Below are 23,974 nucleotides of genomic sequence, written 5' to 3'. Positions count from 1 at the left end.
CAATGGCATTTTCATGCTCAGTAACTCCATTATGTTTCCCAGACCTATCAGCATTGCCTTCCTGCTCAACCAAGCCTAGAAAATAATGGCTGGAGCACTCCATGACATCTCATTGCTGGCATCCTTCCCCCTCTGACTGGAGCAAGGACTCTCCAAACAAATCTGTTTCAACAAGTTTTTTTGGTTCCTCTACACAACTGCAAGATCCTGTAAGTGAACAATGCTTACTGTGGAAATTTATTCTGAAATGAATTCATATGAAGACTATTGCAGAAAAAGTTCTGAAGGGGAGATTTAATATGAACAGTTGTGGTTTCAAAACGCTCGATACTAAAGTTTAGAATTGATGCTCCTGCTTTTATTCATATTGGATGTTAGAAAAGTGGGGAAAGTATTCCTCAGTACAGGTGAGTGAGTAGTATTCACACCTCTGTAGTAAAATGCACCCAATTCAAACTCGGTTTCAACAACATCAAGACTCTAAATAAAAGGTTCATTTTCCAAAGAGTTCGTCTGAAAGTGGGCAAAAAGCCATTGTGTGCTTGTGGCGTAAAATTAATTTCTAAAACTGATGAGTGAATGAAGATGTCAACTGCTGGACAAACTCAAATCATCCGATGACTTCGGCTTCCTCCAGTGGACATGATTACATGTCCTGACAGAACCATGTGGAAGGGGCAGGAGGAGAACAGATGAAGATAAATTGAGAACTGTGGGATCAACTTGTTTAATAGGTCGCTTCTGGGACAACAGCTCCAAAACATTTACAAAGGCAGTAAAAACGAAGGATTTAAAAAATTACTTTTAAACACGCTATTATGAAATTTACCCCCAATTTTATGTTTACCAATCTTTTGGACATTCTGAATGAAAGTAGATTCATGAAAGGTGGGTCTGGTGGTATATTTTCTTCACATTACTCTGCTCAGTCTAAAAACACGATTCATTTGCTTCCCCAATGAAGACCGCAGATGGAAATAAAATCTGCAACCTTAACCGAGAATGCGTCATTTAATACTGATTTAACCTCAACTGACGCATTTATTCAGCTTTATGAACTGCATATTATATCATAGCCTCTAAATGGCACACTATTGTCTAACAGTGGACATTCATGTAACCAATACCTGGGTTATGCTGAAGCACTGATAGATGGTAGCAGAGAGAAAGCCTTACCCTGTAGCACTGTAGGTTCAGCCGGCTGAGGGGGTGCCTGGGTGTTTGGCTCAGGAGCCGAGGAGTCTCCCAGCCCAGAGAAAGAGTTCTCAGCAGAGGCAGGCAGCTTGGGGGAAGTTGGGGTGATGGCACAAGGAGAAGGGGGTACAGGAGGTTGAGACACTGGAACAATGGTGGCAGATGAGGGAGGAGTGGAGTGAGATGTTTGTGAGAGGGGCAGATGAGATGGGGGGCGGGGAGGAGGAGGAGGTGGGGGTACAGCTGGAGCAGCATTTGGAGCATCTGGGGGGCCATTAATGACAGAAGGTGACGGCGGTTTCTGGATTTGTATGGGAGTTGGAACAGGAAGAACAGGCCTAGGACCTGTAGCCTTGGCAGGTGGACTACTGATAACCACAGGTGGGGAAGGTGGGAGAGGAGAAAAGTTGGTGGCAGGCCAGACCACCGGCTTGGGGACGGAGGGAAGGGATGGAGGAGCACTGACAGGAGATGGTGGTCCAGGTGTTCTGTGAATGGGGCGCGGCACAGTCGCGTAATGGGGCAAGACAGGATGAAAGGCAGAACCGAGGGAGGTGGCAAAGCGAGATGCTGAGTGGCGCAGAGGCGGGGTGGGTGGGGTGGAATTTGAGGAGGCAAGGGACACATACTCCGAGAGGGAGTCCGAGGAGGGGGGCGTGCACGATGAGACAGGACCACCAGACACTGCTTTTGTGTAAGGAGGGGGAGGGATCGATGGGGGCTGACAGCTGCTGTAGTCAGGAGGTGGAGTGTTGTACTCGAAAGATGAGGCTGGAAATGAAATGGAAGCAGCACAGAAAGGAGACAAGAGGAAAGAGAGAGAGAAAAAAAATATAGCTAACATTGCAACAGAGTCAGTAGTCGGCAGTGAAGGAAACCACGTTTCAAAAGCTGCAGCTTGCCTCACACGAAAGTCTTGGTCAAGCAAGAGAATATCACTCTCTGCAATATGTCAATAAAGGAGCTTAACAGAGAAAGATTAGATCATCGCAGACAACATTCCCAAGTTTCTCCCAGAAAAGGGGGCCATTTCACTGGTTCTTAGCACAGCTTCACAAAAGCTGCTGCATCCCAATTTAGCTTGGATAGAAGGGGTCCAGATGTCATAGAGAGGTGGAGCAGGCAAATAGGCCCTTCTGCCCACCTAGTCTGTACTGAGCATTAATCTCCCCCATTCCTCTCAAACCCCAGATTCACCCACTCACTGGGGAAAAATTAACAGTGGCCAATTAACCTTCCAACCTGCGTGCCTCTGGGATGATGGTGAAAAGTGGGGCATCCAGAAGAAACCTGTGCACTCACAGAGAACATGCAAACTCCACACAGACAGCAGCAGGTCAGACTTGGCATTGTGAGACCGTGACTCTACTCTGTGTTGACCCTCATATAAACAATGCTGGGGACACTCAGCAGGTCAAACGGTGCACGAATTGAACCGAATCGGCCACCTGCCTGTATTTGGCTCATACCTTGAGTGAGAGTGAGTGGCAGGCAGTGACCAGTGGGGTGCCACAGGAATCTGTACTGGGACCCCAGCTGTTCACAATTTACATTAATGATCTGGATGAGGGGATTGGATGTTCTTGCAATGGAAGGAGTGCAGAGGCAATTCACCAGGCTGATATCTGGAATGGCAGGAATGACTTATGAGGAAAGATTGCGCAAATTGGGATTGTACTCGCTGGAGTTTAGAAGATTGAGAGGGGATCTCATAGAGACCTATAAAATTCTGGCAGGAATGGACAGAATTGATGCAGTTGGGATGTTTCCAATGGTGGGGGAGTCCAGAACCCGGGGCCATGGTTCGAGGATAATAGGCAAACCATTTAGGACCGAGATGAGGAGGAATTTCTTGACCCAGAGGGTGGTGAATCTGTGGAATTCGTTGCCACAGAGAGCAGTAGAGGCAGGTTCATTGAATATATTTAAGAGGGAATTAGATCTATTTCTTCAGTATAAGGGTATTAAAGGTTACGGAGAGAAGGCAGGGACGGGGTACTGAACTTTAAGATCAGCCATGATCTCGTTGAATGGCGGAGCAGGCTCGAAGGGTCGAATGACCTACTCCTGCTCCTATCTATGTTTGATGAAGGGCTCAAGCCTGAAACATCAGCTATGTATGTTTATCTTTGGTATATAAAGGACACTGACCTGCTGAGTTTCTCCACCATTCTGTTTTCATTAAGACTAGTCATGTTTATTTTAGCTCCAAATTATTAACAGATTAAGGCATGACTCCGGGTCACTGGAAGGGAGGTGAGTCAGGTTATCAGCAAGAGGAAGGTAACGTTGAGGGCCTGACTGGGATATGGGAGGGGAGGTGGGTCATGTTGTCAGTGAGAGGAAGGTTTCGCCGAGGGCCTGACCGTGACATGCGGAGATAAGCAGGGTCATTAGCACGAGGAAGGTGCACCAAGGGCCTGACTGGGTCTCTGGAGTGGAGCTAAGTTGGGTTGTCTATGTGTGGAAGGTGGTAGAGCGCACTATGGGCTTGACCGGGACACTTGTGTCGGAGCCAGTGGGATGGGGACAAGGATATGGGGGGGGGGGGGGGGTGGGGGGTGGGGGGGGGGTTGAGACTTTCAGACGGCGAAACACCCTGGTTGTGCCCCAGCCACAGCAGCTGTTTGAATAAAGTTTCAATAAAATTGTGTTTGAGTAAAATGGTGGCGCCCAGGATAAGGAACTGGGCGATGCCACTCACCACTGGGGGACTCTCCCAAAGTGTTTCCTATCCCTGCCCAGTTAGTCCTTATCTATATCAGTATTAGGTATATTTGTAAGGCTTTATCTGTAAATCTTGGGGAAGGTTAATTATGACAGTAGCTCATTTAGCACAGTGGTTTTGGCACCAGCGACCAGGGTTGTACTTTAATTTTGTAAGTTACAAGAATTACCTGATTAAAGTGAACTTAATGATTCTTTTCTAATTATTTTATATTTTGCATTGTTACTTGTCTTATAAATGGTGCATTCTTAATGCTGGTGTATTAGTTAGCCACTGGAAGAGTGAGTCTCAGTTAACCGGAAAACTCACATATCTGACATCCACGATCCCCATAGGTGTGGGATAATGGGGATTCTACTGTACTTGTTTTCTGACATCTGATTCTAAATCTTGACTCCCCCCCACCCCCCCAGACTCTGGTAACCTGGCCTGACTGGCTGGACTTTTCCTGCAGTCCTGCATTTCACAGTTTTGTGTTCCTTTGTCTTTTCTCTCTCCGGGAGGGGGGGGGGGGGGGCATCCCCATCCCACTCTCTCTATTGTTCTGTGCACTCTAACCTATTAACCAGATCATTTCATCTGCAGTTTATTGCCAATGGCAACCCTGGTCTCACCCTAGAGGACCTCCATTGATGCTGTTTTAACCTTTTATTCCCCCCCCCCCCCCCCCGTCCTGATGACAGGTCTTTGACTTGAAACATTATCTTTCACCTTCTACAGATGCCGCCTGACCTGCTGAGTGTCTGTTTTTATTTCAGTTTTCTAGCATCTGCAGCTTTTGATTTGACCATAAGACATAGGATCAGAATAGGCCATTCAGCCCATCGAGTCTGCCCCACCATTTAATCATGAGCTGATCCATTTTCCCACTCAGCCCCACTGCCCGGTTTTCTCCCCATAATATTTGATGCCCTGGCTAACCAAGAATCCACCAATCTCTACCTTAAGTACACCCAATGACCTGCCCTCCACAACCACCTGTGGCAACAATACCACAGATTCACCACCCTCTGGCTGAATAAATTCCTGCGCATCTCTGTTCTAAGCGGATGCCCTTGCATTCACTATTGCTTTTCTGGATGCTGACCTGGACCCAATGGGTAAAACTAACCCACTGTGTCGTGACAAGGTTCATTAGTCCTTCGATTGTTAGCCTCGGCCCCAAGACACAATCACTGGAAAGTGGTGCTGAGATCAGAGGTCCTCACTAAACTCAGCAAGCAGCAGATGAACACGTGATCAGAAACACCCTCATAGACTAAGGAAAGTTTCAGTCTTTTTAAGTGTTGATTGATCAGAATTTTGTATGACCCTTGATTCTTTGCAGTATTTTATATTCCTCATTTATCAAGCAATGAATTCCTCCCACCATCCCTCCGTGGCCAGTCCTGTGAGGCAAGCTGCAGAAAAAATACACAGAGGCAATCGGCATCCATTCATCAATAGAATGAATCAGCATCGTTCAAAATGAAGTATCGATTTTAACACAGGCACAGTATCCCCTCCAAGGGCCAACTCACAGCTGCTCAGCCCTAACTCTTCACACTATGGATTCCAATCGCAACTTCACTTTTTACTGCATCAAATTCCGAGATGAATACATTTCCTAACATTTTCTAAACTGATCTTTCTATATCTGGATGACATGGCAAAAACTAGTAATTAATATTTTTAGGAGCCTGCTATTTCTAATGAAACCCTACTCAACTTTTCCTTTCTACAAGCTCGAAGCAGCAGGTTTACCTACAGGAATTAGGAATGAACCATCAGCAAGGTATGTGGGATAACACGGCTGTGTTTTGTTCAGCATGCTGACAATGTCGGGGCAGCATTAAAGAGTCAGAAAAAGGTAAAGTTGTCTTCAATCAAATAACAAACCCAACACAATTTTTTCAAACCTTCCCCTCGACTGCACTGCAATCAAAGTTTGTCCTGTAAGTTTCAACCTAATTTTATTATCTCAATTGCCTTTGTGAAAATGAGAATCAACCCCTTCTGGCAAAAGGGCCAAACTGCACCTACTGGAACACGACAGGCCCAGATTAATCTACTTTTGCTTCAAAAACACACAAAGAAGCTGGGTTTTGCACCAAGAATTTGCTACAGCCGAGGGAATCAAAGGGAGACAATACGGGCTAAATACAGAAATCTGGAAGTTGTGGCAGTTACCGGCTTCATCAGTGAGTGTACACCATGGTGGGATGAATCAGAAAAAAGAAAAAATGTTACTGGGACCATAAGAAAAGGCTGGGACTTTCCTCCCTGGACCATAGGAGGCTGGGGTTTAATAAAATCATCAGGGCATAGATAAGTCATGGGGAATCTAAAACAAGAGGGCATGGATTAGTTTGAGGGAAAAGATTTAAAAGGGAGATTGGCGGGCAACATTTACCACACAGGCTGATGGGTATACGGAATCAGCTTGCAGAGGAAGTGAGAGAAGTGGGTACAATACAGGAATACAGGATAGAAGAAGGTAAATGCAGCAAACACAGGCAGATGGGGATGAACGGCCTGCTGTAAAACGGATAGGTTAGACGCTGCCCTCTACACACGATATGAAGTTGGTGTTACCACATTTAAGAACCCCTGAATTTTAAGGAGCAGAAGTCAGTTACCGGCAAATGTCCTCCCTCATCCTGAAGGAGTCAAGTTTCCACATGCAGAATCCCACTCCTTCAGAATCCGATTTGTTGGAGGTTCAGAAAACAGTCGAGCTCTAAAGCTCTCACACGATCACCTCCTTTCCTGCTTTACTGTGACTGATATTATAATGTGAGGGTATGTACATGGTCTGGTCTGGACACTCCACACCTCAGTGGTTGCACCGGTCTGATTGCTTCGAGAGCCTCATTGGTGATCAGCATTCCACAAACCCCCTGTTGAGGGCTCTGTACATGGAACAGAGGGTACCACACACAACCTGCCAGAGGAACCCAGTGGGTCAAGCAGCATCAGTGGAAGCAGGCCCTGCGGAAGGGTTCCAGCCGTAATGTGAACCACTCTTCATCTTCCACTGAAGCTGCTGAGTCCTCCAGCAGTTTGTTTGTTGCTCCAGATTCCAGCTTCTGCAGTCTCTCGTGTGTCACCAAACATCAGAGACCATTGTGACAAGTTGTGGCTGCTTTGTCAATCACAGTGAGGGTCAAATCTAATGCAGAACCCGCGTAAGCTGCCAGTCCCAAATGTGGACCACAGGGCAGCTGGTGATACCACAATTACATGCCCTTATTTTGAAAAGTCTGAATTATGATCTGAAAAAGCCAGTAAATAAAACATACTCAGGAACACAACGAAGTAATACTGTAGTTTAAAACCGGATCACTAACGTGATCCACAGAGCTGGACTTGACCTCTACCCCGACTCACCAGCTGAGGACATCCGCCGCTCCATCTCCCACTCCAGCTGCTCTCTCTCCAGCTGCTCTTGTCGCTCCCTCTGTCGCTCCAGCTCCTCTTGTTCTTGCCTTTCCCGCTCCTGCCGTTCTTGCTCCAAGCGTTCGTGTTTCTCTCTCTCTTGCTTCTCGCGTTCCATCTGCTCCTGTTCTAGCCGTTCTCTCTCCAACCGCTCCCGTTCCACCCGCTCTCTCTCCAGCTCCTTCTGCCGTTGCTGCTCTTGCAGTTGTCTGGAACACAAGACAGGAATGCTCGGGATGTTTTGTAAAGATGGTCTGACATGCTACGCCACATAGTTACACATCTTTTAACACTAGCTGCTTTACTTTTACTGGTTACTTTGTTCTTTAAGCAAAAATAAAAACAATGTATTATTTATGCAAAACAACATACAATTTGTTCTCAAGACTTCTGGTCTGATTCCGTTCTATGCTCTTAACCAAAGGCACCCAGAGTAGTCATGCCACGAGTGTCCTCCCCTTACGCTGGGGAACAGGCAAAGGTGAAGGGATGTCCCGGACTGGTCAAGGAACTGCCCAATCACCCATACACAATAATACCCAGCAGCCAATATCCATCAACACCCCGATCACATTTTCCCAACCAGTAGCATACGTCTGTGTGTGACTTTCCAAAGTTGAAGCAAGACCTCGTGAGGGTCAAATCCCAACATCTCACTGATAACATCCTTCAGTTCTAAGATGGGCAGCCATGAAGCCCTCTGCCTCAGTGGGAGTAAACCAACCTGGTCAACATCTCTGATCACCATCATTTCAAGTGATTAACCCTTAAAAGACTCTCCAGATTGTACAGTTCTCTCTCAATTCCACTTCCCATACTTTGTGATTGCATCGTTACCCAAGAGTCTTTGGCTCTCAGCTGAATAGCTTAGCAACTTCGGGGCTCAGAGGAAGGACTCCAAGGATTTAAAAGTTCACATTAGCTATGAAGGGAAATATTCTTTCTAGTTCCCCTTTTGCTCTGAATACTTGTCGAACCTCTCAGGGGTCTCTTCAATCTTACCTGCAAAGCGATATCATGTCCTCTTTTTTGCCTCTTAACGTTCGTCTTCGGTATACACCAACACCTCTTGTACTCAGGATTTCTTGTAACCTGACATGTACCTCCTGCCTAATTCTGGTCATCCAGGATTCCTTACTCTTGCCAGCCATGAAGCTGAGGACCCTGAACTCTCCATCTCTCTCTTTAATAAGCCTTACACTCACCAAACATTCCTTTAACCTGTACATAGCTTCTCTCACTCAATCCTTGCAAATTGCTGCCAAATGCTCTCAAAATTAGTCTGGCCCCAATTTAGGACATAGAACACAGTATAAGCCCTTCAGCCCAGGATGTTGTGCCAACCTATATAAACCTACTCAACAAACAAAATCTTCCCCTCCTCACATCCATAATCCTCTATTTTTCTTGCATCCATGTGCCTGTTTAAGTCTCCTTCACCACTCCTGGCAATGCATTCCAGGCACCCACTATTCCCTATGTAAAAACTAACTTACCTTGTACAAATGCCCTCTGGTGCTTGTTACTCTTGCCCCTGGGAAACAGGTGCTGGCTGTCCACCTCTCATAATCTTGTGGACCTCTAGCATGTCAATTTCATCCTTCTACGCTCCAAAGAGAAAAACCCCAGTTCTGTCCTCATGAGACATGCTCTCCAATCCAGGCCATACTCCTGCTAAATCTCCTCTGCACCCTCTCCATAGCTTTCACATCCTTCCTGGAAGGCAGCGACCAGAACTGAACACAATCCTCCAAGTTCCATAACCATTTTAAAACTAATAGAATTCTGGTTACTAGTCCCAAAGTGCTCCCCACTGACACTTCATCCACCTGCCTCCTCATTTCCCAACAGGATATCTAGTGTTGCCCCTCTCTAGTCAGGCCGTCTACACATTGTTTAAGAAGACTTTCTTCTGTACACTTAATAGGGCCTCATCCTACCCCCAGCACTGTGGCAGTCCCAGTTAATGAGGGACATTGCAATCACCGACTATTACAACCATATCATTCCTACGGTTTCCCATGATCTCCCTAAATATTTGTTCCTCTGACTCCTGCTGACTAATGTGGGCCTACAATATACCCCAAAAGTGATCAACCCCTTCTTATTTCTAAGTTCTACCCATACAACTTCATGGGACGTCCCCAAAAATATCTTCTCAAGTACTGGCGTGACGCTCTCCCATATTAAAAACACAACACCCTCCATTACCTCCTTCTCTATTGCACCTGGAGCATCTATAGCCCTAAACACTGAGCTGCTACCCCTGCCCTGATTTGTGTAATAGGTATAATACAATAGCTATGTCTCAAGTACATCTGTCTCGCCTGTCCAGTTTCTTGCATTAAAGTAAATGCAGGTTCATTCATCAGTCCTGCCTTGCCCACCTGTCCTGCCCACTGAACTTGTTTGCTTTGACTGATACGTTTGCCTCATCTTTCCCATCTATCACACAATTGCAATGGGTCCCTTCCCCTGTCCTGCACTAATTTAAACCCTGCTCAATAACACCAGCAAACCTCCCTTACAAGAACATGGTGCAGAGTAATCCCAAGAGTTCAACCCCAGTGTTCCCATCTTTCTTTCCAGCCTAGCCACCTGCCTTGACACACTTTAATCTGCTGACCATCCAAACAGATCTACAGCAGATACCATCTCCCAAGCTCTCCACTCAGCCCAGGAATACCTGGACACTCATGTTAGACTACTGTTCATGGATGACAACTCTGCCTTCAATACCACGGCCCCTCACAATTTATTCCCAATCTTCAGGATCTTGGTCTCGGCACTCCCTTCTGCAACTGGAACCTTGACTTCCTGTCTAATAGACTGCAATCAGTGAAGATAGGTAGTGACATCTCCTCCTCAATTACACTCAGCTCCAGTGCTCCACAAGGATGTGCACTCAGTCCTCTACTTTACTCCCTCCACACCCATGACTGTACATACAGCTACATTCCATTCCAACTCCATCTTAAAATTCATCGACGCCACCACTGTAATGGGCTGAACATTAAATATCAATGAGAAAGAACACAGGAAGGAAAATGAAAATCTAGTGGCATGGTTCCAAGTTAACAACCTCTGTCTCAATGTTAACGAGATAAAGGAGATGATCACCGACTTCAGGAGATGGGGAAGGGTCCACACCCCTGACCCCATCAACAGCAATAAAGCCAAAAGAGCAGATAGCTTCAAATTCTCTGGAATAAATATCTCCAATGAGCTGACCTAGGACAAGCATGTTGACCTTGTACTTTCTTAGAAGACTCAGGAAATTCAGCATGTCCCTCTACAACCTCTACAGGTGCATTATTGAAAGCAGACTTGCTGGATGCATTACAGTGTGGGATGGGAACTGGTCTGCTCAAGATCGGAAGCTACTGAAGGCAGGACAGAACACAACACAAACTTCCCTCCCCTACATGGTCTCCATCTACATCTCCCACTGCCTTGGAAAGGCAGCCAACACACTGAAACCCATCACACCCCATGAGGGAGAAGGCTCAAGAGTATGAAAGCACACACCAACAGGATTAGGGATAGTTTCTCTCCCACAGCCATCATGCTCCTGAATGAACCCCCCATAACAGTGCTCTCATGCCCTTGCTTGGTGCAATGTAACTCCATGATCTGTAAATTGTGCTTTTTATACAGCTGTATGAATGTTGGAGTTAACCTTCCAGATTCCTCACAGAAGAACCCTTCTCACTGTACTGGATATAATGTGACCATCCCCTGAATTTTCTCTGTAGCACATTCTCCTTTCTGGCCTCAGATATTGGTTCTAATATAGTCCATGGCCTCCCTCACACAATGTTCAAACATCCTTCACCCTGGCACCAGGAAGGCAACACCATCCTGGAATCTCGCTCGTTGCCGCAGCAATCTTTAGTCCAGTCACTATAGCTCACCCAGACTTGGCCCTTCCCTCCCTTCCATCAGAGCCAGTGGCGCTGTCCCAGTGGTTATTACCTGCCATTTCCTCCGAGAGACCACTCTTCTCCCCACCCACCCCTGCTCCCAAACTCCGTCCAAAACCACATCCTTGTTAGAGAGGGGAACAGCGTAGGAAAATCCTGCAGTACCTGCAGTCACACATCGACCTCCCTGAAACTCACATCTCCGACACCCTCTGCCTCTCCTCAATGAGTCTGGATGCTGCACCAATGGATCCACGGTGTCTGAGAGGAGCTGTCGTTTGATACTTTGCCTGCAGATGCAGCTGGTAAATCAGGCCACCAGTGAGAAGGATTTGCTCCATTCAAGGTTCAGCATAATAATGTTAAGGACAAGCCTGGAAATGCTTCCCAGTATTCTCATCCAGAAGTGGTTGACCAACTCAGTCTGTGAGGTTCTCACCATCAAATGTGGCACCACGCCATGGCAACAAATACTAAAGCTGGGAACATCAAATTTTAGTAGGATAAATAATGTAAAGATCGTAGGGGGAAAGGAGGGAGTTGAGGAGAAGGACCCAGTGGTGTTTTTCAAGGAATAGATCCCTAGGGTATTTGGGCAAGAAAGAGTGGAGGGGTGGGGGGAAACATCCAAATAGAAAGGGCCCACTGATCCCTCCTCCCACAACCGGGTCCGGGTCCGAGACCTTGCTCTGTCCTGATCTGGCTCCTGAGGTATTGGGATAGGGAGCAGATTCTTTATGTGGTGGCTGTGGGTGCAAGGGAGAGAGGAGGTCTGACAGAGTTTAAAGGGGGTAAAGTCCCTTTTTTACTTGGACATCAGTACAGTGCTACTAAAAAGGCGCAAAGAATTCAACCCAGTCAAGAAGCCTCTGAAACAAAAGGGAATTAATTTTACCCTGAAAGTGATGCTGTCCAGTGGAGGGGAGAAGGAAGTTTTTTTTTAATAGAGGTCAAAGAGGCAATGAAGTATATAATTGTAGAGCTCGTCGAAAGAACCAAAGACTTGTTGATCCAAACCAAGGCTTTTATTAGCAAAAGACCGGAGCTCTTCACAGGTGGCCGACCAGTCCGGAATGATCCGACCTGGCTAGGGACACAACCCTTTAAGGCCCAAACAATAGGTGTGGCTTAGCTCTCAGCCAATCGCTGTAAGCACAGTCTAGATACAGTAACTATATACACTATGTACATTGGTGATAGATCTGTACTATCACATTCACCCCTTCTTGGAGAATTGACCCTGGGAAAAAAAAAACAAAAACGAGGGAGAGAATGAAAAGGAAGGGGTAGGTCAAGGACTGTAGCGGTCAGGGGGTCTGACCATCCGGCGTGACCGCCGTGGTGCCGGGATTGGGGTCACTGGAGTGGTGTCGCCAGCGGGCTCATCGGGTGCGACTGCTCCGTCGCTCAATTCCCCAGTCGTTTTGTTGGCAGGGTGGCCCGAGTCATTGGGGTGCTGTTGGTCCTTCTGTTGCGGCACAGGGCCTGGAGCATAAGGAGTTGGGGGGTTTGCTGGGTCTACCGCGTCCTGAGCTAGGTCCCGCACCGAAACAGTGTCCTCCCGCCCGTCTGGGAACTCCACGTATGCGTAATGTGGGTTCGCGTGGAGTAGAGTCACTCGGTCGACCAAGGGGTCGTTCTTTGAGTGCCGGATGTGGCGTCGCAAAAGGACGGGGCCAGGGACGGTGAGCCATGCCGGTACAGTGGTTCCCGATTCGGATTTCCTCGGGAAAAGGAACATCCTTTCGTGGGGGGTGGCATTTGTTGCAGTACATAGGAGGGAGCGGATGGAGTGTAAGGCACTAGTGAGAACCTCCTGCCAGTGAGAGGTGGGGAGACCTTTAGACCGGAGAGCCAGTGTAACCGCTCTCCATATGGTGGCATTCTCCCTCTCGACCTGGCCATTACCGCGTGGGTTATAGCTCGTGGTCCTGCTTGAAGCAATACCACACTCCAGAAGGTACTGTTGCAGCTCTGCACTCATGAATGAGGACCCCCTATCACTGTGGATGGAATTGGGGTACCCGAAGATGGTGAAAATACTGTGAAGGGCCTGTATCACTGAGGTGGCAGTGGTGTCTGGGCAGGCCACAGCGAATGGGAAGCGGGAGTATTCGTCGATGGCCGTAAGGATGTAGGTATTACGGTTGGTCGACGGTAGGGGTCCCTTAAAGTCTACGCTAAGACGCTCGAAGGGGCGGGTGGCTTTGATGACGTGGGAGTTATCCGGACGGAAGAAGTGGGGCTTGCATTCGGCGCACACCGAACAGGCTCGGGTCATGGAGCGGATCTCCTCAACTGTGTAGGGTAAGTTGCGCGCCTTGACAAAGTGAGCAAACCTAGTGACCCCTGGATGACAGAGCGCCTCATGGAGTTTCCGTAGTCTGTCCATCTGTATGCTGGCGCACGTCCCCCTGGAGAGCGCGTCAGGCGGCTCGTTGAGCTTACCAGGCCGGTACAGGATGTCATAGTTAAAGGTGGAGAGTTCGATTCTCCATCTGGCGATTTTGTCGTTTTTTATCTTACCACGCTGGGTGTTGCTGAACATGAAGGAGACCGCGCGTTGATCAGTCAACAGTGTAAAGCGCCTCCCAGCGAGGTAATGTCTCCAATGACGTACCGCTTCAACTATGGCCTGGGCCTCCTTCTCGATCGAGGAGTGTCTACTCTCCGGACCCTGGAGGGTTCTGGAGAAGAAGGCTACAGGCCGACCGGCCTGGTTCAAGGTGGCTGCCAGGGCAAAGTCGGATGCATCGCTCTCGACTTGAAACGGGACAGACTCATCGATCGCGTGCAGCGTCGCAGCAGCGATGTCAGATTTGATTCGATCGAAAGCCGCTGTGGCTTCGGTCGAGAGGGGAAAAGAGGTGGTCTTGATAAGAGGACGTGCCTTGTCGGCGTAGTTTGGAACCCATTGGGCGTAATACGAGAAAAGGCCCAGGCAGCATTTGAGAGCTTTCTGGGTATGTGGGGGGGGTAAGTCCATTAAGGGACGCATGCGGTCAGGATCTGGCATGACTATCCCGTTTTCCACCACACAACCTAGAATAGCGAGTCGTGTGGTCTGGAAAACACACTTGTCCAAATTGTAAGTCAGGTTTAGCTGACGGGCAGTTTGAAGAAATTTGTCTAGGTTGGCGTCATGGTCCTGCATGTCGTGGCCGCAGATGGTGATATTGTCCAGATACGGGAAGGTAGCGGTTAGCCCGTTCTGGTCCACCATCCTGTCCATTTCCCGCTGGAAGACCGCGACACCATTTGTGACCCCGAATGGTACCCTGAGAAATTGATATAGCCGTCCATTCGCTTCAAAGGCCGTGAATGGTCGGTCCTCGCAGCGGATCGGGAGCTGGTGGTAGGCCGAACGTAGGTCAATAGTGGAGAAAATGCGGTACTGGGCGATCTGGTTCACCACATCCGTGATGCGTGGCAGGGTGTACGCATCCAGGAGTGTGAAGCGGTTAATGGTCTGGCTATAGTCGACCACCATCCGTAGTTTTTCCCCATTCTTGACAACCACCACCTGGGCTCTCCAGGGGCTTGAACTGGGTTCGATGATGCCCTCATCCAGCAATCTACGCACCTCACTCCTAATGAATTGCCTGTTTTCGTAACTATATTGCCGACTTTTGGTGGCCACAGGCTTCCAGCCAGGGGTGAGGTTTGCGAAGAGTGCTGGCGGGGCAATCCGGAGTGTGGAAAGGCCGCAGGATTGGCCCCGGGGCACGGGGGCGGGTTGCTCAGGTGCTTCGGGAGTGGGGCGATGGCAGACCGAGAGGGGGGCGTGGGGTCCCCCAAAGTGTAGGGACACCGTTTGGAACTGACACTGGAAGTCTAATCCCAGCAACACTGGGGCGCACAATTGGGGAAGGACGAATAATTTAAAGTGGGTGACTGTCACGCCCTGTACTTCCAGCGTGGCGATGCAATACCCCTTTATCCCAGTCGAGTGCGACCTCGTCGCTAATGAGATCCTCTGGGTAGTGGGGATAATGTCAAGTCCCCAACGGAGGGCCAGATCTGGCTGGATAAAACTGTCAGTTGACCCAGAGTCAAATAAGCAATTGGTGTAGTGTCCATGCACTTTAATCAGTTCCATTGCTCTGGTGAGGGGATGAGAGCATTGCTGGTTTAATGTTATTGAAGCAGTTGACAGGCGAGTTTTGCGCGATGACGTCACGCAACGGGATGACGTCACGCAACGGGATGACGTAGTCAACGCTCGAGGAGCAGGTTGGAGAACCTCCCGGAAGTGCTGTTGTGGCGGGTGAATGGTAAGTAGTGGGGTTTGTAGTTGCTCGCGATCGGCGGTCGGGCCCTGGCGGTCGTCAGCGATGGACGCTAGGGTGAGCACCTGGTTGGCCGCGGGGGTGGCTGCGGCGGCGGTAGCGTCGGCCCCGGGGGTGTCTGTGGCGGCGGCAGCAGCGGCGGTAGCGTCGGCCCCAGGGGTGTCCGTGGCGGCGGCAGCAGCGTCGGCCTCGGGGGTGGCTGTGGCGGCAGCAGCAGCGGCGGTAGTGTCAAGTGTTCCGCACGGGGGCGAGAGGCAGGCCATCACCATGGTTGCGACGGTGGGTTGCCCCTTCCGGGTTCGGCGTCTCCGTGACGTCAGGCGTTGCCGTGCAGGGGAGCCCTCGCTCTCATTGGACGAGAGCTCTGGGGAAGAAGAGTTTGAATGGGATAGTGGCGGTTGAGCTTCACACGAGGCACTGTGTTTGCTGGCGGCCATTTTAGACCTACAGACTGCAGCAAAGTGGCCCTTTTTAAGGCACTTCTGGCACCTGGCTTTTCTTGCTGGGCACTGGGATCTGCTGTGCTTGTCCCTCCCGCAGAAATAACATTTCGGGTTCGCACGGGGCAGGGTAGCAGCAGCCGACAGGCCGTCAGGGGTAGGGTAGAAGGGCACTCTACTCACATCAGAACGAGGGGTCCAGTCCCTAGAGAGCTCGGTGGACTTTAAGGCTGCATCCTCCATTGTGATTGCAATCCGGGCCACGTCCTCTAGTTTTTCTACCCCTTGCTCGAGCAAACGCAGCCTCACTTCGTTCGACCGGAGCCCGGCCACATAGGCATCCCGGACGAGGTCGCTAGTGATCTCGGCAGCAGTTTTGTCCACACAGTTACAGTCCTTGCCCAATGCCTTTAATACTTGTAAATATGCCCTGCTGGACTCGCCGGGCTGTTGCTTCCTCGACGCAAGCATGAGCCGGGCATGAACTCTGTTCACCGGTTGATCATACAGTTCCTTCAGTACCTTTATGGCTGCGGTGTAAGTGGTCTCATCCTGGATGTTCTCGTAGACTCTCAAGGACACCATAGACAGCAATGCTGTTAGACGCTGGTTATCCTCCTCTACCTGAATGAATCTCAGGAAGTTTTCAAAGTTCAGCAGCCAGAACTTAAAGGCTTTGAAGGCTGTAGCTGACTGTGGGTCGATATCAAGTTTTTCTGGCCGAGTTAAACGCTCCATCCCTTTCAAAAAAAATTCTTTTTGCTAATAAAATTGTAGAGCTCGTCGAAAGAACCAAAGACTTGTTGATCCAAACCAAGGCTTTTATTAGCAAAAGACCGGAGCTCTTCACAGGTGGCCGACCAGTCCGGAATGATCCGACCTGGCTAGGGACACAACCCTTTAAGGCCCAAACAATAGGTGTGGCTTAGCTCTCAGCCAATCGCTGTAAGCACAGTCTAGATACAGTAACTATATACACTATGTACATTGGTGATAGATCTGTACTCTCACAATAAACACCTCATTTGCTGCCCAGGATGATCCCTAAAAGAGGCCACTGGAGAGAAAAATCAATGATAAAGGATGATCCGGTTTTAAATATTGTAGATATAACAAACATGATTATTGTACTTTGTTATAAATGACATAGAAGCTTGTTGAGAGCCCTGGGGTGGTTGGGGAGGATGCGAGGCAGATAGATGGGTGCAATGAGCACACTCCAGGATGTTCAGGGAGATAGCACTAAGGCTTCGCGGGTTAGAGGCTGTGCGGGGAGGGTATGTAGGGGTTTTCTTGACTTAGTTTTTCCAGAGTTTATTTTGAACATGGTTGATCGGGTCAAAGAGTCACAAAATATCTTTGGATTATTCTGTTGTGATTTATTTTCTTTTGTAATTAGTATGTCTTTGTTATCATTTTTGGGGTGGGGGGAGAAAGACTCAGTATTATATACTCTGTAAAATGGGACGAATGTTCTCCTGTGTTGTTTGAAATGCACGAGAATGTAAAATCAAAAATAAAGTTTTCCAAAAGAAAGCTGGGACGTCCTGGCAATGGTCTAGAACCAGCTGTGGCTGGAGCTGAACGATTTATGGAAAATTGACCAGGTTTACCCCAGTCAGCAAAACAAAGACAAGTTAACAGAACGAATGACATTGTCAACGGCCAACTACCAAATCAAAGGAGTCTGCTGCCAATCAGCAAGCACTCAGTTTGACTTCAAAGTTACAATTTATTGTTCGACTACATACATGACATCACATATAGATTCTTTTTCCGGCAGCTGGGCTAAGCAAATGCAACCCAGTAACTGTAAACGTCAGGAACTGTAAACAAACTGTGCAAATGTACAGCAATAATCACAAGCGTATAAAGTGTTTGGCTCCTGAAACGAGTCTCTAAATGACTATCATTATCCCCTATTTTTCCAAGAGTCTGATAGGCGAGGTGTAGCAGCTGTCCCTGAACCTGCTGGCATGAGTCCTGTAACACCAATAAATCTTTCCTGATGGCAGCAGCGAGAACAGAGCGTGTGCTGGGTGGTGTGGATCCCTGATGATTGCTGCTGTTCTCTGATGGCAGCGTCTGTCCAGAAAGATTTTCCTGACGGTGGGGGGAGATTTGCCTGTGTTGTACTGGGCTGAGTCCACTACCTTATGCGGGGTTTTCTCACTCAAAGGCATTGGTGGTCCCAATACTAGGTTGTGGTGGGTCAACACTCTTTCCAACACACATCTTTATAAGTTTACCAAGGTTTTGGATGACATACTGAATCTCCGAAGACTCTGGAGGAAGTAGAGACGAGCTTTATTCATGATGACATTTATCAATGCTACAGCATTGCTGGGTTGAATATATAAAGGATTCCGTCTCCACGCCACATTTATATAGAATTCTACAGCACATTTGGCCCTTCTAATCTGTACCGACCATTGTTCAGCTAGCCCCAATAACCTGCTCCCATTCCATAACCCTCTAGACCTTTCCTATCCAATCTACCTATCCAATTTATTTTTAAAACTCAAGATCGAGTCCGCACCCATCACATCAGATGGCAGCTCCCACCACTCTCTCTGAGTGAAGAGGTTCGCCCTAAACCTTTCCCCTTTCACCCTAAAGCCATGTTCTCTCGTATTTATCTCTCCTAATCTCGTGGAAAGAGCCTACTCACATTTACTCTGTCTATACCCCTCATAATTTTGTAAACTTTCCCTGTGTCAACTTCTGAAGACACGGCAAAATCTTAGTAAATCTTCTCTGCTTTCTTTCAATCTTATTGATATCCTTCCTGTAGTTTGGTGATCAGAACTGCACACATTACTCCAAATTTAGCCTCACCAATGTCTTATACAACTTTACCATCATATCCCAACTCCTGTACTCAATACTTTGATTTATGAAGGCCCAAATGCCAAAAGTTCAAGGTTCATGCCTGTTAATTTTGCCTTTAAGCTTAGTAGAACCATGCAAATAAATGCTCCACCCTCAAAACCTTGCCCTTGAATGTCTTCCACTTGTCGGACACACCCTTGTCAGAACACAGCTTATTCCAATTGATTTTTTTGACATCCTTTCTCATTTCTACAAAAGTGGCCTGTCTTCTATTTAGAACCTCAACTCGAGGACTTGAAACTAATGAGATTATGATCACTGGACCTAAAATGCTCACCTACACAGACTTCTGCCAACTGACCTGCCTGTTTCCCTACTAGGAGATCAAGTACTTCATCCTCTCTTGTTGGTACCTCGACATATTGATTTAGAAAACTTTGCTGAACACATTTGACAAACTCCAAGAGAATGACACCCAGGAAGTTCTACCAACTTCAGTCCAGATACAAATCAAGAATGACAGTGATGTCAAGTGAATGCAAAATTAGAGGGAGCCCACTGGTCTCTTGCCCCCTGGTTGGGTCCAAACCAACAACTCTACTCCGTCCTGGTTAGATTCCTTTACAGCCGACAGCTTCGGGAGCAAAGGAAAGGAAGGGTCTGGGGGTATATGAGAAAGTAAAACTTTTTTTTCTACACGGACATTAGTGCCGCGATTTTAAGGCGCAGGAAGCAATTTGATTTAGTAAAAGGAAATCTTCGGCAAAAGGGTATTGAGTATATCCTCCTTTACCCAGCATCTCTGAAGACAACAGGGGCAGGAGGGGGGAAAAAAGTTTTTTAAGGACCTTGGCAAGGCAATAGACTATGTAAAAACCCTGCCACATCCTGGGACAAAATATAAATAAGTGGATAAAGGGGAATTAATGGAAAGACTGTCTGTACATGTTATAAGTGGTATGAATATAGTGGGGAATATGTTTGTTGTATTAGGGTTGGGGGGGTTATTTGGAGGTTTTTTTTGTGAATTGTGGGTTTTAGCTTGTTTAGGTTTGGTTTGGAGCACGGTCGTCTACACCAGAGATCTACAACAAATAAGAGGACAGAAGATATGTATCAAGGGAAAAGAAGGAAGAGGAGGGTAATGATAGAAGAAGGGCTCTGGGGCAATGGATAAGACAATTAAATTTGTGTTTTAACGTGAATGGGATGAACAGTTTGATAAAGAGTGACTTGGCAGCCCTTAAAAAAATGCAAGCAGACAGTATTTTTACAGGAGACCCACCTGTTGAAGAAGGGGTCGCCAATCTGACCAGGAGATTCGTAATGATGCATTGTCAAATATACTCAGAATCCTGGACACTGATGAATATATATGTCCCAAATTTTGATGACGAAAAATTTATACAAGATATATTCTTAAAAGTAACTGAAGGGTGTGAGAATGTCTTGATTGGAGGGGATTTCAATTTTTGACTGGATCAGGTCATGGACAAGTCAGCAAAGATAGTATCAAGGGCCAAAGCAGCTGTGTCTATCCTGGCCTTTATGAAAGGGCTGAATCTCATAGATGTCTGGAGAAGGCTGAATCCAAGAAAAAGGGAGTACTCCTTTTACTCGAGACAACACTATTCCTACACTAGAATTGATTTATTTTTGGTGTCAGCACAATTGGAGGGTAGGATAGTGGAAACCTAGTACACGACTTGGCTACTGTCAGACCACTCTCCCTTGACTTTATCGATTATAATGTCAGATAAGCAGGACTTGGTGTGTAGATGGCACCCGAATACGTTGCTGTTGAGAAAAGCAGAATTTCATAATTTTGTTAGAGCTCAGCTAGAATTGTTCTGTGAGACAAACTGCTCCTCTATTGTGGATAACTTCCTAATATGAGTGGCCTTAGCTCTGGATGTGGAGAAGGCTTTCAATAGATTGGAATGGGACTTTTTGTTCAAGGTACCAGAGAAATTTGGATTGTCAAACATTTATTAATTGGGTGAGGACACTTTAATGTAAACCCCAAGCAAAAATTATTTTAAATAGGCAGATGACTCCAGTGTTTTCAGTGAGCAGGTCCAGTAGGCATGGCTATTCATTGTCCCCAGCACTTTTTATACTGGCAATTGAGCTGCTGTCAGAAGCCATTTGATAGGATCCAGACATAAAGGGGTTCAAGGTGGGCCAGGTGGAACACAAAATCAACCTTTTTGCTGATGATGTGTTAGTATATTTGACAGACCCTGGTCATTGGCCAGGTTCAGGACCACACTGGAGGATTATGGGAAGATCTCAGAGTATAAAGTAAACCTAGACAAAAGTGAAATTATGCCTTAGACAAACAGGGATTATAGACAATATCAACAGAGGAGTCCATTTAAATGGCCGCAAGAAGGCATTAAATATCTGGAGATTAAATTGGACAAAGAAAGCAATTCATACAAACTTAATTATCTTCCTTTGCTCTGGGAGATTGAGGAGGACCTTTCTGATTGGAGGACTCTGCCCCTAACACTGGTGGGCAGCGTTAACGGTGTCAAAATGAAGGTAAGGCTCCAGTATCTTTTCAGTTGTAACCCATTTTGTTGCTCCACAAATGTGCCAGGAGGTTCTTATGGAACGGTAAAGGGTGGTGGGGGGTAAATACAGGGTCTGTATGTTACATGAACGTTAAAAAATGTCTGTGCCAAACTATTATTCTGCACATTCCTACACACCTGCACCTGAACCATGGTCCTATCTATGCCTCCCATCATTCCTACACACCTGCACCTGAACCATGGTCCTATCTATGCCTCCCATCATTCCTACACACCTGCACCTGAACCATGGTCCTATCTATGCCTCCCATCATTCCTACACACCTGCACCTGAACCATGGTCCTATATATGCCTCCCATCATGGACCTGTCCAAATTTTTCTTAAATGTCAACATTGAGCCCACATTCACCACTTCAGATGGTAACTCGTTGCACACTCCCACCACACACAATGTGAAGAAGTTCCCCTAACTTTTCCCCTTTCACCCTTAATCCAGGTCCTCTGGTTTGTATCTCACCTACCCTCAGCGGAAAAAGTTTATTTGAATTTCATTTATCGATATCTCATATCCTTTTAAATACCTCTACAAATCTCCCCTCATTCTTCAACGCTCCAGGGAATAAAATCCTAACCTACAACTCAACTTCAAATTCTAGCAACATTTTAATAAATCTTCTCTGCACTCTTTCAATCTTATTGATATCTTTCCTATAGTTAGGTGACCCAAACTGCATACAATACACCAATGTCTTCTACAACTTTATCATAACATCCCAACTCTATACTCAATACTTTGATTTATGAAGGCCATGTTGACAAAACCTCTCTTTACGACCATATCTACATGTGATGCCACTTTCAGAGAATTTTGTATCTGTATTCCCAGATCCCTCTGTTCCACCTCACTCCTCAGTGCCCGACCACTTACCGTGCACGTTACATCTTCCACAGTGCAACACCTCACACTTGTCTGCATTAAATTCCGTCTGCCATTTTTCAGACCATCTTTCCAGCTGGTCCAGATCCCCCTGCAAGCTTTGAATGCCATTTTTGCTGTCCACGACACTTCCTATCTGTATGTCATCTCCAAACTTGTTGATCCAGTCTATTACATCTGACCCAGATTGAGAAACAACAATCAACCCAGCAGGGATCCCTGAGGCACAGCAGGAGTCACAGGCCCCCAGACTGAGAAGCAATCATCCACTCACCACTCTCTGGCTTCACCCACAAACCCAATGTCAAATTCAATTTACAACCTCACCATGAACACCAAGCAACTGAATCTTCCTGACTAACCTCCCCATATGGGATCTTGTCAAAGGCTTTATTAAATGACATTGACAGCCTTTCCTTCATCAACTTTCCTGGTAACCTCCTCGAAAAACTCTCTAAGATTGGTTAAACACGACCTACACAAAGCCATGTGATTACCCGTAATCAGTTCCTGGCTATCCAAATAATTATATATCTGATCTCTTAGAATACCGTCCAGCAACTTATCCACGACTGATGTCAGGCTCACTGGGCTATAATTTCCCATATTATTTTTAGAGCCTTTTCAAACAATGGAACAACATGAGCAGCCCTGCAATCCTCTGGCACCCGTGGTTAAGGATGTGGCAATGGTTAGTGCAATGCTACTACAGCGCCCAGGTCCCAGTTTTGAATCCAACGTTGTCTGTAAGGGTTTCCTGTGTTTTCTCAATTTCCTCCCACTCTCCAAAATGTACAGGGTTGTATTTAATTTGGGTGTAATGGGACGGAATGGGTTTAAATGGCCAGAATCGGCTTCTACCATGGTGTAAATAAAAGTTACATTCAACTGCAGGCCCCCTGCAATTTCAGTGAGAAGTGCCTCAGAAAACACATGTGCAGAAATTCAGTAAGGATTCTGGTGTCATCTGCCCAGCCAAAGAGTTCACCAGATCTCAGTGGCCAAGGTCAACTCTCTGCATAAGGACTGGAATGCAGGCAGTCATACAGATGAGAGGGTAGCATAAACCGGTGCACTCACACGGATCTCCCAACTGCTGAAACCCTCCAGTAAGGGCTGCACCACAAGGGGACACTACAAAACACAAGCAGGGGAAAAAGCACCTTCCGTCATACCACAAATGATGGGTAGCACACAGAGTATGGCTGGGTTTCTATTTTGTTTATGGCATTCAGACACATTTAAAGCAACTAACTCATCATCTGAAAAGCAAATGCAGGTCAAGAAGGAAATCCAATGCCCAGGTTGTTCTTCAAATTTATTCATCACAAAATACCTGGTCGAGTGAGCAAGATTTTTCGGTGAACAGAGGGACAGGTTATCTCTAGCATCCACTCTGCTGTGTAAAGAGCACAATTACAGGGTATAGGATTGCAATGAAAAAGAAGATCAATTAGCACCAAGGGCAATGTCCTCATGGAATGTTTTCAGACTGACACCACTGTACACAGATCGAGGCAGCTGATTACCAGCCAAATCCTTCATCAGGTCACTGGGGAGAAGAGACATCAAGAGCAGCAGGAAAAAGGGAGTGAGGAAGGTGAAGGAATGGTTAGATGGGAGAGAAAAGAGGTTTAATAAAGGTCACTGCAGCTCAGCAGGAAACGACAGA

General features: G+C 47.0%; 1 protein-coding gene across 8 annotated transcripts in view; it reads right to left on the bottom strand.

The window, feature by feature from the left end:
* Nucleotides 1-23,974, bottom strand: part of enah (ENAH actin regulator) — a 314,323-nt gene that overhangs the window by 22,744 nt on the left and 267,605 nt on the right. For 6 of the 8 annotated variants that reach the window (XM_069887965.1, XM_069887966.1, XM_069887970.1 and 3 more), the window contains one exon: nt 7,292-7,548. In XM_069887965.1, the coding sequence (XP_069744066.1) occupies nt 7,292-7,548 (257 nt within the window). Of the gene's footprint in view, nt 1-1,176; nt 2,054-7,291; nt 7,549-23,974 lie in introns of those variants that run through there. The other 2 variants (XM_069887964.1, XM_069887968.1) reach the window with 1 other exon arrangement.

The sequence above is a fragment of the Narcine bancroftii genome, chromosome 6 (genome assembly GCF_036971445.1).
Source record: "Narcine bancroftii isolate sNarBan1 chromosome 6, sNarBan1.hap1, whole genome shotgun sequence".
In the NCBI taxonomy this organism is placed as follows: domain Eukaryota; kingdom Metazoa; phylum Chordata; class Chondrichthyes; order Torpediniformes; family Narcinidae; genus Narcine; species Narcine bancroftii.
Note: the sequence above shows the minus strand (reverse complement) of the source record. Positions and strands in the feature narration are given on the sequence as shown.